Source organism: Syngnathoides biaculeatus, chromosome 4 (genome assembly GCF_019802595.1).
Source record: "Syngnathoides biaculeatus isolate LvHL_M chromosome 4, ASM1980259v1, whole genome shotgun sequence".
Lineage (NCBI taxonomy): Eukaryota > Metazoa > Chordata > Actinopteri > Syngnathiformes > Syngnathidae > Syngnathoides > Syngnathoides biaculeatus.
The window spans coordinates 29,874,367-29,893,626 of NC_084643.1; the positions used below are offsets into that span (position 1 = coordinate 29,874,367).

The 19,260-nt window shown below is 42.2% G+C and overlaps 1 protein-coding gene across 2 annotated transcripts in view; it reads right to left on the reverse strand.

The window, feature by feature from the left end:
* Positions 1-7,971: 7,971 nt before the first annotated feature.
* LOC133499560 (GDNF family receptor alpha-2-like) overlaps positions 7,972-19,260 on the reverse strand; it is an 80,684-nt gene continuing 69,395 nt past the window's right edge. For both annotated transcript variants that reach the window (XM_061817719.1, XM_061817718.1), the window contains exons 6-8: positions 18,748-18,888; positions 13,369-13,511; positions 7,972-8,109 (exon numbers count right to left, since the gene is read on the reverse strand). In XM_061817719.1, the coding sequence (XP_061673703.1) occupies positions 7,972-8,109; positions 13,369-13,511; positions 18,748-18,888 (422 nt within the window). The remainder of the gene's footprint in view (positions 8,110-13,368; positions 13,512-18,747; positions 18,889-19,260) is intronic.

Below are 19,260 nucleotides of genomic sequence, written 5' to 3' on the forward strand. Positions count from 1 at the left end.
ATGACTGACAGTAATGTTAAACCAAGTGTAATTGATGTGTACAGATTAAATTTGGCTGGTGATATCAGTTTTTCCAAGGCGCTGATTTCAATTTCATTTCAAAGTCCCATGGCAGAAAACACAAAACCTAGTAATGAAAAAACAGTACAAAGATTGGAAAAAAAAATCTCATCTCACGAATATCTATCATTGTGTGAAATCAGGATCTCTCTATTGGAAGGCAACATGTCTATTGTAGCGTCTGCCATCTTGTCGAAGAGCATTTAACTGTTTTGCTTGTCATTAAATGCTGCTGGCATAGATGAACACATTTATACAGTATGTCACTTTAAAAAGAATAATTTTGGGGTAAATTAGGTGAATTTGGATCATTTCCTGCGGCACAGCTACAGATTTTTCTTTGGGATCATTGTGCCACTGCACACTGATTTGGACTCACTAGGCTGAATTATCAAGTAGCATCAATTATGCTGATTTCAATGTGAACTGTCAATGACATTTCGTCTGTGTAGGGGTTGGCTACTGCTAAACTTTATTCAAACCCAGGAGCACACAAATATGAAATACCAAAACAACAGCATAAACAAATGAAAAATGACAAAACATCATTGCAGACACAACTATTACAACAGATTACAATAACTAAAGGAGGTGGATAGAGCCATTGCTGAAGGAACATAATTTACACTTAGCAGAAGTAGAGATTGTGAAATACAGGAAAACCAAAATACCAAAACCAAGAACTGAAGGTAATCTGCACAAGGTAGAAAAATACAGAACAGAGAATCCCAGCAGTCTTCACTTCACTAAACCAGGCAATCGGTGTGTATGGTCGCAAGAAAACTGTAATAACAATGGTGATAAGAAATCAGAAGCAATAATCATTCCTTCCGCTGTGACACAATTTAAATAACGGATGGCAAAAATTGCCAGCCAGCGCCACAGGGAAGCTCCACCCACCACCACGGAAACTTCCGAAAGGGACCGCGGGGCAGGAAAAAAGGAACATTAGTCTGCGTTACCTGCAATTTATTTAGTTTTTTTCACCGTTAAAAAGACTTCCCATTGTTTGAAACGTTTGTGACAAGATCAAGAATTGTACTTTCTTGTCTTGCTGAAATTAGCACATTTAATAGGGCACCTGTTGGGTATGTGGGTGTTTCTGCATGATAGTACCTCTGCATGGTATTGTTTCACACAGTGGAGTTCGGCGGTGGCTTGAAAGTGGCGCTGGATCTTCACCAAGCTGAGCGGTTCATGTCGTGGGCAGAGAAACTGTGTGGGGCTCGTGATAATGCAAACTAGTCAAAATGTGGGATCAGAAATTGGCTAGTTTACATAACCCCAACACCCCCCCCCCCCACCCCGCAAATTCGGTATAGCTTTTTTAAACTTAATTTCACACTTGCTGGGTGAAATGGCTCTCCAGAGACCCAACTATTCGTATCCAAGCATTTAAAAACCTAGTTTTAATCAGTATGTCACATTAACAACTTTTGTTATGGCCTAGTTCACTGGATTGCTTCAGACCTGGTTTGTGTGTGAGGCACCAAAGCGCTCCAAAATTCCTCCCTGTTGGTCTGTAAGTCCCACCTGGTGTGTTCTTTATGTTCACTACTGTGTTGGAAATAGTCATGTAAAAGTAGGAATTAATGGCAGTAACGATTGAGTTGTCTTCTGTCATCACAGGCTCATGTCAAAGTGGTTGAAAAAAGAACCATGGTTTACATATTTATGAAGACACATTTCCACAGTGCGTATCAAACCGAATCGATCTATGTCGGTATCAAACATTCAGCTGTGTCAGCTGTGAACATTTTGAAGCGTGTCCGTCACTGAATATTTTAGCAAGGATGTTTTCCAGCTGTCAGCGTACTGCACTTGCCCAACAGCACGACGCCTCGAGAACTTTCCACATTAGCGTCTCGTTGCCAGTGCCTACGTCATTTCCTCAAATCTCAAAAACAAAAGCTCTGATGCGCTACAAACTTTTACGCTAACACATCCATCAAATGTTTCTCAGACAACACTATTTGGCACTTTTTTCGACTTCGACTACATCCGCGTGCATACACTTGCTGTGGCATTTAGACACGAGGAGAACTAATGAAATAATAATAATCATGATGATAATAATCCATGTCTCCAACCATAATAATCCAACCATCTCTCACCAGTATGTGCAGAATGTTGATAAGCAAGATCGTTTCACCGGGTCATTAATCACTAGTGAAGCTACATACTTGACGTTTGTTTTCCATCCATCCATTTTCTTTGACGTTTATCCTCACAGGGGTCGTGGGAGTGCCTGAGCCAATCCCAGCTGTCAATAGGCAGGAGGCAGGGTACACCCTGGACTGGTTGCCAGCCAATCGCAGGGCACATAGAGACAAACAGTCAAATTCACAATTACACCTAGGGACAATTTAGAGTGTCTGATTAATGTTGCACGTGTACGTGATGTGGGGGGAAATCGGAGTACCCAGAGAAAACCCATGCAGGCACGGGGAAACACGCAAACTCCACACAGGGAGGGCTGAGATTGAACCCAGGTCCTCAGAACTATGAGGCCAACGCTCTCCAGCTGATCCACTGTGCCGCCCATGCTTATTATTATTATTATTTCAGGCCCCATATGATTGCCCCCCTTCCCCCAATTCCTTTTGCTACCTGACTCCTCTGCTGCAGTCTCAACACGGGAGAAACAAGTTTGACTCCGTGTGGGGTCCTTTAACTGCATTAAAATGTTTAAAAAAAAAAAACAAACAAAAAAAACCTGCGACTGAATTTGCTTTGTTTGCAAATTTCCCGTTTGAAGATTTCCTTCTCAATCATATCCACATGCACAGTTGTCCCCTCATAAGAGTTTACACGCTGGGAGACGAGCAAAAACACCGGCTTGGAGTTTGAACACGGGAAGCGAGGCAAGGACACGGCCACAAAAGGAGCGCCCACAAGTTTGTGCTTTAAAGTTTGTGCGTCTCTTCCACACAAGCGCACACGCATGTCCCACGCATTTCTATTGGGGGAGCTTAAATCGTGAAGACACACAAACCCATCAGTTTGGCTGTACATCTAACAAGCGCACCCAGCCGCCAATGAGCACATCTTCCCTGCTTTAAAAGCACTTTATTCCTCTTTTCAAGCCTTCTCCTGCACAGCCTTAAAATGTTGGAAATGTGTCTAAATTTTGCTGCTTGTTGTGCAACTCTTCCTGCATCTGAACTCTCTTGAGCTGTGTTAAGGAACTGCTGATCCGCGGTCTTTTTTCACCTCCATCCCAGTGCCGAGGAGAGCCCCGCTGTGGATATTTGATTAATTTGTTTTCCTCAGGCTCGGGCCCTTAATTCAGCAGCTAGTTTAATTGCCTGTTTAGGTGAGCCAAATATTTATTTTCCTTGAGAAAGATCAAAATTACGATTTATGCTCTATTTGGCATAAAGCAAGGTGCGCTCATAGACTAGTCAGACTTGTCACTAGAGTAAGGCACGTTAGTCATGACAAACAGGAAAAAAATAATTTCCGGTAGTAGTTAGTAATTGACCATCAATCCATCTTCTTAGCCGTTTATCCTCACAAGGGTCGCGGGGAGTGCTGGAGCCAATCCCAGCTGTCAACGGGCAGGAGGCAGTGTACACCCTGAACTGGTTGCCAGACAATCGCAGGGCACAAAGAGACAAACAGCCACACTCATATTCACACCTAGGGGCAATTTAAACTCTCCAATTACTGTTGCATGTTTTTGGGCGGGTCCAAGATTGAACCCGGGACCTCAGAACTGTGAGGCCAACGTTTTCCAGCTGAACCACCATGCTGCCAGTAATTGATTAGTCAATGAAAAATAATAAATTATTGAATTATTTGATTATTGCCATATATAACATCTATTTATACATATTTAAAAATGCTAGCAATTTTGTGGAGAAGAAAGTTCTAAAGACTGAATAAATATTTTGCTCTGTAAAGAGCTTTTTGTTAGTCTGCTCACAGGACCATACAAAAAAAATGCAATGTTTAAAAAAAAATAACAGAATTGTGGTTTGTTTGAATTTATTAATTTATTTTTGTAATGTTGCAATAAGACCTCTAATGGGTGCAGTTTGAACTTCCAGCGACCCGAAGCAGGAAACTCACCAGATTAGCAAATCTTTCCATTTCCCCACTGGAACTGACCATTGTGTGTACAAGTAAAAGGAGCCACAGCCAATAATTGTATTCCAGTCACACTTACATCTTTTAGCACCACAGAGAATGCGCATTTGACTAAGTCCGCCTGCACGCTTTGTTTGGAGGAAAAAATGATGCATTGGTTTTTAGCTGCTTGTGTTCACTCTGATGGAATCCAGGCGACCAAAAGGAGCGTCCTCATTTGTTACTGTTCCGGCGGAGGTATTCAGCTGCGGGACAATTTATGAGGCAGTTTACATTTTGCAGAATGTTTGGTTTCACGAGAGATTTACTCACAGCGCTCCAGTGGAAGATCTGTTTCCCAATATTTACATGTTAGGTTCAACTGCATTTTGTACAAAGCAACATAGCTGTGACCGTGTTTCTTGTGATACATTTGTGTGAATACTTCTCGACCAATGCATACTTTATGAGAATTCCTCTCTGTATTACTGTGCCCAAATCTCAGTGTGCGCCAGCCCTAAATCCAATGTTCTCTTTGTGAACAATAAGAATTGGTGCGTCGAAATGCGCGGCAAAGCACAGCCGGAAAAGCAATTATTTTGCCGACTGCAATATTGGAATATCAAAAGCCAAAATATAAATAATCATCATAAACCCTTAAAAGCACATTATTTATGAATTCCTGAACAGAAAAGTCATCAAAAACACTGCCATGCATCTGATACTCGTGTACAAGAAAGCCTTTCGCTTCTGCATGAGATGCAGCAGGCTGTTAATTAACACCAATTTAACTCTGATGTGAGACGCTCGGAGCCACTGTGCGAGTGCATTCGAGCCCTAATGTTTATATAATATATGGCCATTTAAAAGTTGGCCACAGTATTCAAACTGGAATCAAACACAGGAGCCTGGTGTTTGTGTGGCCCATGTAACTTCCCTCCCAACCCCATTTGCGCTGTACGTTGACATCAAAAGCCAAATTCTTCTTAAGTGGACATAAAAAAAAGATTATGTTGAAAGCGCCCTGCGAAGGATGTGCACTGCCAGCAGATGCGAGCGCCGTGAGAAAGTGCGGCTGTCTGACGACCAAGCGGCATCATTAGTTGGTGTCGTGAGATGAGAGTGGTCACAACAGGACTCCTGGGGAAACGGAGTCATTACCTCGCTTTAAAGAGCAGTTGTTTCCTCCAACGTGTTGTAACCCTGCACTTTGAACGGCCGTGCAGTTAGCGGGAATTTCTGCTGGCATGTGCCGATTCATACATGCATTTATTAGGGTTAAGATTTCGTAGTGCAAATAGTCCCTTTATAATCATTTAATCATGTATAGTTAGTTACCTTTGGTGGTACTGGAGCTATGATGACAACTCGTGTTAAAAAAAGAAAAAATTGTGGGCCCTTAACCATAACAGATTTGCAACTATGGCGAAATGTCGGACTTTTGTGTGCAGCCCATTATTGAGTTTGCACAATGAGCTCACTGAGGCGCAGTGATCTGCCGGTCGGGAAAAAAAAAATACACATACTGTTGCATAGCGGGTCCTACACTAAATAATTGTATAAGTTATGGCATAACTACAGGCAATAACTGGATTATAAACGCTTCAAGGCCACGAATATAAAACAATCCAATGAAAAACTGTAAGTACGAGTAAGAATACATCCTCTCTTTACTTGCATCCTATTCATTCCATTGCTCTATGTTTATGATCTAGATGTGCTTTTCATACAAATATGAGCATGCGACAACATGAAGCTCTGCTTAGCTTTGGGGTTGGACGAGATAGTGAAAGTGTGGAACGTGGCCATCGCATGCGGATCAAAATAACAATGGCAGAGACATATTAAGCGCTTAACGGGAGGAAAAAAACCAGACAAGCCATTTTGTTGTTTCCAATCTTTATACACAGCTAAGCTCAGCAGCGACTACACTTGGCAAATTTAGCATACAGATAACAGTCCATCAAACTTTGAGCGGGAAAAAAAAATAGCCTTACTTTTTGCAAAATACCTTACTGTTCTGATCAATAAAATTCTGCACAAACACAAAAAAATAGATACCTTTCGCAGTTTTAAGATTATTTCCGTCCTGCAATGGTCCTAGCATGCCTCACAAACTGCTCTCGTCACATTGATGATGCGACATTTTCTCATGTGTACACAGTGGATATAAGAAGTCCACACACCCTCTTTAAATGCCAGCTTTTTGTAATATAGAAAACCATAAACATGTCAAAACTTTTCCCATATTTAACGTGACCTATAAGCTCTACAACACAATTGCAGTTTCATGAATCTTTTTGAGAGGTGACGTAAAAATAAACACGTAAAATGTGGTTGCGCCAGTGTATAGAGTGCACACCCTCTATTAATATTTTCCCACATGTTTGAGATATTTTGTTTTGGTCAAATGAAAGCAAAAGTTTAACTTTTTGTCCATAAGTCAGAAAAAGGGGAAAACACAACATTGCTCATCACCAAAGAACGTGAAACCGACAGTAAAGCATGGAGGTGGCATCCTTTCTTTTTGTCTTCATCTGAAAGTAGAGCCTTTGACAAGATGGAAGTTTGAAATAGCAGGCCGTGTACAAAAAGTCAGACTTCTGCACGAAAGCAAACTAATTTGAGGAAAGGCTCACGAAAACATCCTAAATGGTGGCTCACGTGTTCTTAACGATCTTCAATGTGAATGGGAATTCATTTTGAATGCAGCCACTTTCTTGTTTTCAGAGGGAGTTCAACCACATTTTATTATATATCTTTACCTCGCCTCTCCAAAAAGTTGACAAAAACAATTGACTCGTACAGGTTATCAATCACAAATGGTGGTATCACCAAAATTTGGCCTTTGAACAGGGGTGTGCGGACTTTTTCTATCACAAAGCCAGACACACAATTTGTTTGATTGTCTTGAAGAACGCATTACACATGAGGTCATCGCTTTCTCAGCAGACAAAAGTTCATTTAATCTCATTCCTGTATACATTCTTTGTCATCATTCCTTATATAGACACATTTAAACGCAGATAATGAAGGCTTTCCGTAAGTTAACAAATCCACTTCAAAGTCAATACACAGTCATCATAGTTTGACGGGACTGCAAATATCATTTTGGCTGAAAGAAAACAAGGTGTTTTTTTCTTTTTCATTAAATACATACAGACAAATATTCATATGTGCAAGTGAATGCATGGCCGTGCAGCCATGCTTGGTCAACAGCAACATCTCAAACGAGTAAAGAACCATAAACAACATTTGACCATCTCCCATAAAACTGCACACTGGGCCACCCAGAACAAAAGAGCCTTCACATTATTATTTTTTTAATTATTATTTTTTTTTCTGGTCACAGATACTTACTTTACCAACACTTAGAACACCGAGTAGGTTTTACAGATTAGAGTTTACAATAGACGCGCTGTAATCGTCACCTGTGGACCGCCTCAAGCCAAGAACCAATCCAAAGACATTAAAAACGAGAATGAGAGCAGAAATGTTGCTTTCGAAACATTTTCATTGATGTTTTTTTTTCTTTCAGTCTTTGCTCATCATGTCTTCCTCCTGTGCTGAAAAGTCTTTGTGAGCGGGAGGCCCTCATAGCATGGTGGGTCCTTTTTTTTCTTTTTTTTTTTCCAAAGCCATGTGTTCCATCCATGCGGTCCGTGTTGGGATGACACCAAATGAAAGTCAATGAAAGTCAAACATTTCAACTTCATCATTTTTTTTTCCATGTCAAACGTCCAGCGATTCAGTCTTCTTAATATCAGTCAGAGAAATAACACCTTCTGCTTTTGGGATCAGCTTGTGGGAGAGTGACCTCTTTTCCCCCTCCTGGCACTTCTATAAGGCGTGTTGAGCCCGGAGCAGAGCCAGAGCCAGGCCGGGAAGCAGAGCCCAGACGTTGGCACGCACACAGGCGCAGTGATCCTCTGGCAGGCCCTGGGGTTTGCCGGGCCCGCCGTCTCTCGGTTCGGGATACTGAGCGTATGGAGGTACACACACGGAGAGAGAGTTAGACGTGGAAAGGTTAGATGTGACTCACACGCTCGGTCTCGTGTTGTGGCATTTGATTCGCGGCGGAGGTGACACCGGGCTGCCGTCCGAGCACAAGAACGGAAATGATGAGTCAGAACGGAGAAATCTTCAATGCATCGGAGACTCGCTTTGGCACGAACTTGAAAACTTTGCTGGAGCAAATGTGTTGATGTGTGCATATTTGTAGCCCGCGCCGCTTTGTGTGTCGACTCTTTCAGGTCAAGCCAACCTATTTTTTTTTTTTTTTTTTGAACGCTATCATTACAGAGTTTATTTACAAGAAAAACACACACCCAAGCCAAACTAGCAAAGCTATCAGCTGGCCGGGGATTTGCTTCAATATTTTATTAGGCGTAAATTACCACGGGACGAGGTTGGAATGATACAGTTGCAGCGCAACTCATCGCAAAATAAAACACAATACTTTTGCATATTGTGCAAAATGAGAGAAATGTGCCACACTGGTCGCATTATAGCAAAGAGCACTGGGACGGCATCAGTTAATATATTAAAATATGTGGCCTCCAGAGTTGCGCTCTTAATGCTACACACCACAATAGTCTGCGTTGTTTTTTTGCTACCCTCCCAAACAGTTGTTGGTATTTGTGGCACATTTTCAATTTTCTGGGCTTCTTGCAGCACAAAACCGTAACAGTTTGCCTCCAAGTTAAAATAGTCACGCTCAATTTGTACGAGGCATTATTTCCAGTGTGGTGCCGCAATACAGAAACACCATCATAAAGAACATGAAACATTTTGTACTCCACCATCCCTTCATGTCATCTCCTTCAATGTAACCTTTACAGAAATTGCACTTCATGCCATCTTCCCGGGGTTGGGGGGGGGGGGTGTAAGAAGATGTTATCTCCCCAAAACTCATCTCGCATGGAATGTGCTATAAGGAGAATATAAATAATGAGAAAATTGTGTTGAATTCTCATTACAGGTGACAAACATTTTTAATTCCTAGAAAAGATAAAAAAGCCTGCCCGTTCAAACAAATGTTTAACTAAAGGCTGCCAAAAATGAAGAGGGTGAGGTGGGTGTGGGGTGAGGTGGGGGGTAGCCATGGGCAGCTTTGACAATGCACCAGGCACATCTGCAACTAAAAGCCAATTAATTAGCAGGCGCAGTGATGTGTGGCAGCAGCCTGTTGACATGAGTCCAGATCTGTGGCTGCAGCCAATAGACAGACATACACAAAGACCTTTGAGATGGCGTAAACACACCCACACATTTAGACACTGTGACAGAACAGACAACGTCCACACGCACTTGTTTACTCGAGCGCGCGAGCCAACATGCGCACGGCCGCAGCTTGCCAACTTTCCGCGAGCCCTCAAGTGTTGTAAGTGTTGACAAAGGTGGGTCCTTCTTGTCAATGAGCAGGTTGATAAACGCATCGACAGACGCCTTTGACTTTGACGTTGACGTTAGCAATGCGCTACTGTTTATTGAGCAGCCTCGAGTTGCCCCAGTAATATCTGTCTGTGATCGATTGAAAATCATCACATGACAGTGCTACAGTGGATATAAAGTCGAAACATCCCCAATTTTTTTGGGATGATAAAAAAGAGAGACCTTTTTCCACCATTGAAATGATCTACAACCTCTACCGCTCGTCTCCTGGAGATGCAAAGTACAAATAACTGAAATAATGTGCTTGCACTTATAACTTGGAATGTGACCGTGTTCGCATTCCAAATTGGCTGTCACCATTTAAATTTTCCCACCACTGTGGCTCCCCTCAAAGACTATTTAGAACTGTTCGTAATTCCCTCCGCCTTGTCTAAATGAGAAAACCGTGATGAACCTCAAATTGTTTTATCCAACCATTCATTTTATATAGGGCCTTTTCTCTATTTCCACCTGTCTTGGTGAGGGGACAGCTTGACTAACTTCCATTATTTATCAAATAAAGGAAACAAAAACCAAATTTGTCTGCTAGTTAACTAGTTCCTTCCTTCCTCCCAAAATAAAAGGAGTAATATGAGCGCATGAAACACATTACTACTTTTAATATCTCCCCTTGAGACCTCCAAAGCTCACAGGACCGAGCTTTCCACCCACATGTTTACTCACTGAGCATGCGATAAAGCCCACAGTCAGAAGTGGAAGTGACGTGTGGAATAATTATGCATCTAAATGAGCTGTAAGTGCTCAGTCTGACTGACCTGAGCGGGCTTAGTCACACACTCGTTCTGTATTCACTCCTCACTGACTGTTCCCCATATTATCACTTGTCTTGCTCCTCACATGTACTGCCCATGCATGTGCATAGAAGAATAAGTGGTCACGTGGCAAAAGAACACAGTCGTACTTGTTTGATTATTCATTTATTTTGGACATCGTATCTGCCACATACCACAGTTTGGGGGAATTCATGGTCTCGTAATAGTATATTGGTAAGTAATTTTCCATGGCAAAAAGTTTTGTTGCATCTTACCAATCCCTCCAATTTCTTATTACTAAAGACAACCTAAAATTAATCGGCTGGCGTTGAGTAGTCCAGCTTACTTTTCGAGACCGGCCCCTGAAAGCATTCCCGTTTTGTGTCTGGCCCATGTTTTGAAAAGTGAAATTGCCTGTATGTTTATGACATGTGTAAACAGAATTGATTTGGTACGGGTCAGAATGTCAAGTAAGGCTCCGTGGAGACGTGATGATTCAGATCTTCTGAATTGCTTTTCATTCATCAAATGCCACAAAAATAAGAATGAAAAGCCGTCTTTTTTTCCCACAAGGAAATTGCATGTTTGACATATTTTTTCTGTAGATTGCAGGTTGCAAATGTGTTTGTTGTGGAGTCGTTTATTCAGTGAACACAGCCGACGGTTGGATAAGTAATACAAATATTTCCATCAGTATTTTTCTGTTTAACAGAAAGTTGAAAGTCATAAAAGAGGCAGCTAAAATCATGCAATTAATTTACAATCTTTGAAGTAACGCCTGTTTCAACAAGTATGTACTGTACTCTCGTATTCACGATTATTTTTACATGCTTGGAAATGTTCATGGGGGGAAAAATAATAATATGAATATGAATGACTATTTATTCATAATATTTCTCAAATACGTCTTCTCAAAATGCACAGTAACGCATTGTTTTGTTTTTCCTTATCTGTTCTTTTTTCTGCCAATGTCAGAAGATCCTAAATAGCAAATATGGACTCAGAACTGTTTTCGATACATGTATTTCTCATACAATTCTCTTGTGTGACTTTGCGAACGTGGTAGTGAGGCTACAGAATTTTACGACTTCGGGTCAAATTTTCCATTGGATTGCCACCATAGGAATGAAAGTCTTGTCGTGCTGTGGGGGGAAAAAATAGATTTGAAACCCAAAGTTTCAAATCCCAGTTTTGTCCTGTGACGCGGGCTGGACAAAGAGATCCTGTAGCGATTCCCCACTCGGGGCTCCGTCATCATGATCACGTGCCTGCTCACAATGGCCGACACTTCCTGTACGGGAAGAACGTCGCCGTGCTGGAGCAATCTCCCGACTTGGCTCTTCGGGGTCCCTTTTTCAATCCCCCCAAGCTCAAGAGGTTCATCATTTGATGACTACCAAACATGTCAGCTAGCATCGGCGGAGTTCTGTGAATGCCGTTCTAGTCGTACTGGGTTGGTTCATCACAACAACAGAGCTAATGATGACGTCAGACTTTTACACAGCAACGCACATCGATCCAACCGAGCTTACAGTACATGCATGCGTGCGTCAGTGTGCCGTCCCCTAGGATGCCCCCTGTCCTGCATGTTATTTGCTCACTTGGACGTCCGTTACGATCGTCTGCCAACAGAAGTCAGACGATGTTCACAAAATTTATCTGTCATCCGAGTTTGACAAGTTTTAATTGCCGGCCGTAGAATGCAGGGCCGCCCAAAAATGTCCCCGTAGCTCACTCACTAATTAATGACTTTTTGCTTGAGTAATCACACGTCTTATTGTTTCCTAATTACCATTTTTACAATAAATTAAATGCCGCACTGCTGTTTGACAGGCACAGATCGGTGCATCAATACTGTCATGTACACACAAATCCTCAGGAGGGGGGGGGGAAACCCCCCCACCCCACCCCATATCCTCATCAACCCCACATCCAGCCATCCGCACACATTTTTCACCAATGGAGCTCATTATTATTTGTTCTCATTACAACGGTAGTTCAGGTTAAAATTCCTTCACAACTAAATGGGGGTGTAGCGGGGGAGGCGGATACAATGCTGCATGACTCGTGTGCGTGCAATGACTGCGAAGGCCCTTGGAAAGACTCAAAATAGATATTAATGGCCATTCATCCAGCGTGCGAAATTGCATTCATAAACTTTCCACTGCGTGCCGCACCGATCTGGCACAAAAATAACATTAACATCACAATCGGCAGCAGCACAACATTATTGTAGCATGGCTAAGTCTCATTTAGCCGAGATTTGTAAGCAGATCTCCTGCAAAGGTGAGAGCACATCATTAGTCTTAAAGTAGACGGCTGCTAGGGAGGAAAAAAAAAGAAAAATGTCGCCTAGCCGAAAGCACAGCGTGAAATATTTCTTGCCTCTACCAGAGAGACAGAGGGGGAGTTTTTTGGCACTATGCTTCTGTCATTTCTGTCACACTTTATTTGAAGGCAAACTGATGCACCGTTCTATTAAAAGACAAACATTTGTGCGCTTTTTCCGCACCAGACGTTGAACCCAGTTCCAGTCGACTTGACTGCCGTGTTCTGAGGAGATGCTATTCAGACGAGAAAGAGGCCCTGGGCCAGTGTTTTAGAACCACTAATCCAGATTAAATCCCCCACCTTCCATTTTCTTTCACCGTTCCATTCTGTGCGGGAGAAATATATTATTTCAGCAAATGTCATCAGCTTGGGTGTAGCACAAACTGTTTTATCGCAAAATGTCGGATCTGACGTGCCAATTGCTTTAAGAGGCATGAAGATTGAATTTGATGTGAATTTGGACGGCGCGGCTCGCTCGTCTTTACCACCGCAAAATCCCCCTTTCATGCTTGCCGAGTTGAGGGGTGATTTTGTGGTTCTTCAAGTAATAGGCCTATTTCGACAAATGTATGCAAAGACTACTGGGATGTACCCACAGATTCGCACGGAGACGAATCTTTAGTTCACCCATCTGCGACAAGATAAACTGCACAATACAGCTTGCATTTGAATGTGATGCTTTCAGAAGAAGTGTTTTTACCTTCACAATGGTCACAAAGGGAGGCTCGGTAGTTGCCGCCAAGCGATCGGACCCGGTCTTCGCCGTGACCGAGGGGTCGGGGACGGACGCGTTCTTGCTGGCCATGTAGTCTAGACCGTACCCAAAGGCCTGAATGGCGTTCCCTGTAAGAGAAACGGATGCATGGTTTGTGACTGGTGTCGGTGCACGAGCCAACCGCTTGGTCGCCCGCCCAATCTTTGGCAAGCGTTGTGACGACGGAGGCGTGTGACTAGGGAGCAAAAAGGAGTACGGCGAGCCAAAACGTTTTGATTCGTCAGCGGGATTAAGAGTCGTATGCCAAACTAATCAAAAACAATCCCAGATATTGCGTCTTAAAATCTGTCACCGGGGAGGCCGCTCAGGATTTTCTTTCTCGCAGAATAGCGGCACTGGCCCGTGTTCAATAACCAAAAAAATTCCCTCCTCCCGTACAGTAAGTGTAGTCAATTTAACGTCCTGCAAGAAAATCCTCTGGGATTCAATAGACACGCTCATCAAATCGGCGGTTCGTGTCCTCCGCTCGATAACGAAGCTTTAATGCTGCTCGTTCTACAACAAACGGACACAACTGCAGCGACACGGCCGCACTTTCAGATGATGAATCCCAATTTGTGTCGCGATCAATTTGCGCACCAAGAAATTGGATCTCTTTGAAATAAGCCAATCAGTTGGCTCGAACAGGACAGCATTAGTCTGAATACATTTGAGCTACTTTTTCCCCGTCAGTGCATTTGTTGCGTCTAAGCGCGCGTGCGAGCCTCTGCAAAAATGTGATAAACCCCAGTTCAGTCAGCTTTTCAGACACGTGGCAAAGTAGTGGCGGCGGCGCCGCACCTTTTCATTTCTCAGGCGTTTAAAACACGACGCTTGTGTCTCTTTGCTCAACCCGGGAGGAGCGAAGGCATAGAATTGCGTGGCAACCACCTCCGTGATAAGGTCAGCGTGCAGAGATGAGTTTGAATAGATTTTACACTACTGATCAAATTCAAAACAGCGCAGAACAAAAGGTGGAATGGTATTTTTATTGCCACACATCTAATCCTACCGGACACAAACAATAAGAGGACTTGGTTGACACCTACGCAATTTTGCACAGCTGCATACTTAACATTTAGGCATCCCCTAAAAAAAAAAAAAGATTTAAAAAATCTGGTTTTACGATGATTACAACACTCATTTATGTTTATCAGATAGCAATAGAGTTATGCATTTGATGTTTATTACAGTGCTGATATTATGGAGATTTTTTTAATATTTTGTCCTCTTCTGGTGCTATATGGTAACTGAAATATTTATTCCTCAGTGTGCTGCAGTGTTTTACACCACTACCAGCTACAACCACATACATTTAAAATTAATATCTCGCATGAGTAAGTGTGTTTTATTGCGTCCTGTTTATGTAAATAGAATAGACTTAAACTATATAGTAACTCCCTGACAAGGCAATAAACAAAAGCATTATTATTTTGGTACAGGCAGATTTTTTTTTTTTTAATTAGATTGTGAAGGTGAAACTAACAAATTGTCCAAAATTTTACCTCGTTTTGTAGACAGTCAGTAAAAAAAAAAAAAAAAAAAAAAAAAAAAATGTTGATGTATTTAATTTGAGTATCACTGCTTAAAAATGCAGCATAACAGTCCATAGACAAGGAGATGTCAGTGAGACTTGATGGTCTGGTTCAGTCCAGTCTAGTCCAGTCCAGTCCAGATCTTCCAAATCAAGAATCAGCCTTGCACTATATATCACAAAGTCAAACTGGAGCCTTTGTGTAAGACCTACGCTATATTAGCTTGCTTCCTACTGTAGTTATTGGGTTGTAATGAACAAAGGCGTTCTCGGCTTTCCTTGTTTTTTATGGATCATTGTTTGGAAAATTATGGAGCCTAGCCTCAAATGTTGATCAGTGTTTGGATTTAAAGTTTTGCTGGGTCTTTGGATTTCAAATTGGGCAAACCGGGGGTACTCGTTGGATATGACTGGGTTTGTGTTTGGCTCCAAACATGTCTGAAAATGGGCAAAAATATTGCCAAATTTTCCAAAAGTTGAAGTCCAGGAACTTGTAGTTTTGCTCAGAACAAAATGATAAATTGTTTGATTGAACAGAGAACTAAGGAAATTAAGAATGTCCTCCAATTTGACCCCAAAAAATCCGAGGATTTGAAGTTTTAATTTATAATTATAAAGTAGTTCAAGTCATTGTCGCAATTTTATGATCTTGGTTTGGTAAACTGAGGTGAGATCAGAAGTGTTATGAATGTATTGTTGTTCTGCAAAAAAAAAACCAAAAAAAAAACTATGTACAGTGTAATTACAAAAGTAATTGAGGGCAAAGAAGTAATACTATGCACTGGATGGATAATGTGAGGTGGAGCACCTTCGAAAATCAATTTCTCAAATGTACTGTATTTCATTCAGAATAAACGGTAATGGCTGACCACAAAATAGGAGTAATGTTCACATAAAATACTAATTGCTTGGGTTGAAGCCATTCCGATTAACAGTTCCCACCTTTGCTAGAATCTGCAATTCCTTCAGCCAAGTGTTTTTCCTTATTCAGTTTTCACGAATAGCCTGCAGGTATCGTACATAATACCGTCAATTATACAACACTTTTAAGTGGTTAAAATGACATACAATTATAATACATTTGGATTGCGGATAACTCCAGTAGCCCCCCACCTCCATTTAGCTTACCTGCAGGGATGTATGTAGAATATTTATACACGGTACTTTTCGACTCCATTCTTAGAGTGAGGTTGCTATCGCAAACCCAGCATCGTGCCCCCTCTGCTCCCCGGTGTGTCCAAGTTTATCGCCCGTTCTCCTTGACTGCAGAGGGGGAGACGCTGGATTTTGGGAGTTATTTTTCAAGGCGCCTCCTCATCTTGGAGCCTCATCCCTCATCCCGCAGATTCAGCGGAAAGGGAACCCCTGCAATCTATTGAAATGGTCTGAAAGCATTTATCCGCACGGCGGAACGCGTTAAAGGTGGCGTGTAGCGCCGAGCGTGCCGCCATATCAAGGAAGCATTTTCAGATGCTGAGTGAAAGAGGAGTGAGCACGTTTAAGCGAACCACCTTGTTGAGCTGCAGTCGCCGTAGTCTTGAGAATGAGATGAACAGAAGATATGTATTATTTAATTTCAAGACCGATTTTTATGACGCTTTTCTCCCGTAAGCGATAAGCCCGAGACTGCCGGTGAAAATGACATGCAAATGGTTTCTTTTGTGTTAAGGTCTGGGCAGATGTGGCCTGAAGGAAGGATGAGCAATGAAAAGAAAGGACTTATTTCTGACAAACTTAATTCACTAATTCCAACTTTAATCGGCTGGCGGAGAGATGTCTGAAGTTGAATCAAAGTGTAGAGCTGACAAATTTTATTACGCGTTGAAGTTACATTAATCCTTCCTTCTATTTTCACTTAGCCCTTTCAACGTACTGTATTTTCTCAAATAGGCGTCAATGATGGACACCGTGCACTAGCTTCATTACATGCGTATTCTACTCGAATCAATAAATGCAGCGGCCCAATAAGCGCCTCCTTGAGTTCTCCTTTTACGATGACTGACATATGGCGGCATTGTGGCTGAGTAGTTCACGTATTTGCGTCACAGTTTCTGAATCTCCACTGGAAAATCCCCATGTACAGTTTGCACATTCTTTCCATATTTGCTCAGGATTTCTCCAGGTTTTACAGTGTTTGCCTGGAGATTCTGAATTGTCCGTAGGTGCAAATGATTGTTTGTTCATATGCGCCCTGTAATTAACTAGAGACAAGTCTCGGGTGTACTCAGACTCTGGCCCGCCCGGAATATACGTGTATATGTCACGACTCAATCTGATTGCCCCGCCAAGCCCAAAGGACAACTTTGTGTGCAGACATGTGACATAGTACTTATGTCGTTTGGTTAATTTGAGTCAAATATCACTGTGGCAATCAAAGGGGATTGGAGCAATGGTACCCGATACGGAAGTCAAAAGCTGAAAGCCTCAAAACAGATCACGCAGGCAATCATCGATAAATGAAGGGTTAGCAAAAGGTTTGTAGATTATTGCCATGGAGCAAAAGTAACGATTCTTCTTTACATAAATGCTTAAGTAATAACTTTGTGTCATTAAAAGTACTCTGACAAATGCAATTTATAAAAAAAATATTACTTCAGTAAATGTAGTAATGTAAAGTTAGGGTTACATCGCTACCCACCTCCGTATGTAACAGAGTGTTTTAGTCATAATTACAGTCAATATTTGCATTCACCAAATTTTGGCTATAAATTAAAAGAGATGGTGGTAACGGACTGTGGCGACATATTCCGTCGCTGCTGTGCAAGGAAATGGCCAGTGATGGGAATAACGGAGTTTAAATAAACAGTGTTACTAATGTTACTTTTTTCAGTAACTGGTAATCTAACTAATTACCCCGACTGTCAGTGTAACACCGTTGCCATTATCAACACCCGTTACTGCACGTTACTGAAGCCGCTCAATAAAAAACAAAAGCTGTCATCCGACTTCGCGCACATAGACACAGGCATTGATGATTGGCTAAGGTATAGTAAGATTGCATCTTCAGGCAATCAGAGAAATTAGGTGGGGGGGTGATTACAGCGCATGGCGAGAGATGGCAAATTAGGAGGACTCATGCAGACTCCGGTGGGAAGACGGCATTTGCCAAATGGAGATTCAGTCACTACTTTAACCTGGTTGAGGTGTAAGGTAAAATGTGCATGTCAAGTGTAGGGGAAACTGGTCTTCACACCAAAGAGGAACAGATTCTCTGACATCAAGTTTGAGAAGCCGCTTCTCCTCCGATACAACCACTGGTTTCAGGGCTAAAATGTTAAGATTACTTCGTTGGGTGGGTGCATGTTTGGAAAAAGGAATCCATGCATGTTCAGAGCTGGATTTAACAAATCCATTAACATTTTCACTACAATCGAAACATGAGTTGCAATAAATTCAAACCTCTGTGCAGGTACCTGATTTTTGATGTCCTGCTCTATCCATCTGGCTGTGTGTGTGTGTGTGTGTGTGTGTGTGTGTGTTTGGGGGGGGGGTGTAACGCACTAGTTACTTTTGCTGATAACTAATTACTTTTACAGTGGAGTAACTCGATAACTTTTTGGAAGAAGTAACTAGTAACGACAACTAATTACGTTTTAAAAGTAACGTGCCCAACACTGGAAATAGCTAATCTTGTGCAATCGGTTAACGGATGTCGGGCCATTAGATCCCCGTATCACATTTATTGCTAAATCAATCCCTATTTTATATAATGAAGCCTCTGAGTCGGTGTCTTCATTCTTTTCTGTTCTGCCTAAGTGGGATTGGGTGTGGAAGGGCGTAACGCAGCTCACTCAGGCAAGTGTTGTCGGTGAAGCTCCGCAGGAAGTTGGCACACTCCTCTTCCTGGTTTCCGCTGCCCTTGCAGGTGCACCAGGGTGAGATGGTCCAGTGGCTGAAGCTGCTGTCCACATAGTTTGGAGTCATGTCCGTCCCTGCGAGGATATGCACAAACGCATCCAGACGTTAGGGGGAACATCTATGGGTCACTAATGGACAATAATGGACAACATTTATTGCAAATAGTTTGTAGAAAACACGGCGACGCGGGAATGACATTGGACTGTTTTAGTTTTTATGGGAGGCGAGAGCTCATAATACTTCATTTTTGATGTAAAGAGGCCATTATGCTTATGGATATTTTTGCAAAGCAGGTGCTTTAGGAAGTGCCGCGCGCTGTTGGACGAGAACAGTGCTGCAGCAAAACACTTCACTTTTGTAAGGTCTGTCAGCTGGAGTCAGCCATGTCATCCACTTTGTGTGAGCGGCGTGACTTATCTCCTCTCTGTGTGCAATCTATGCTCCCA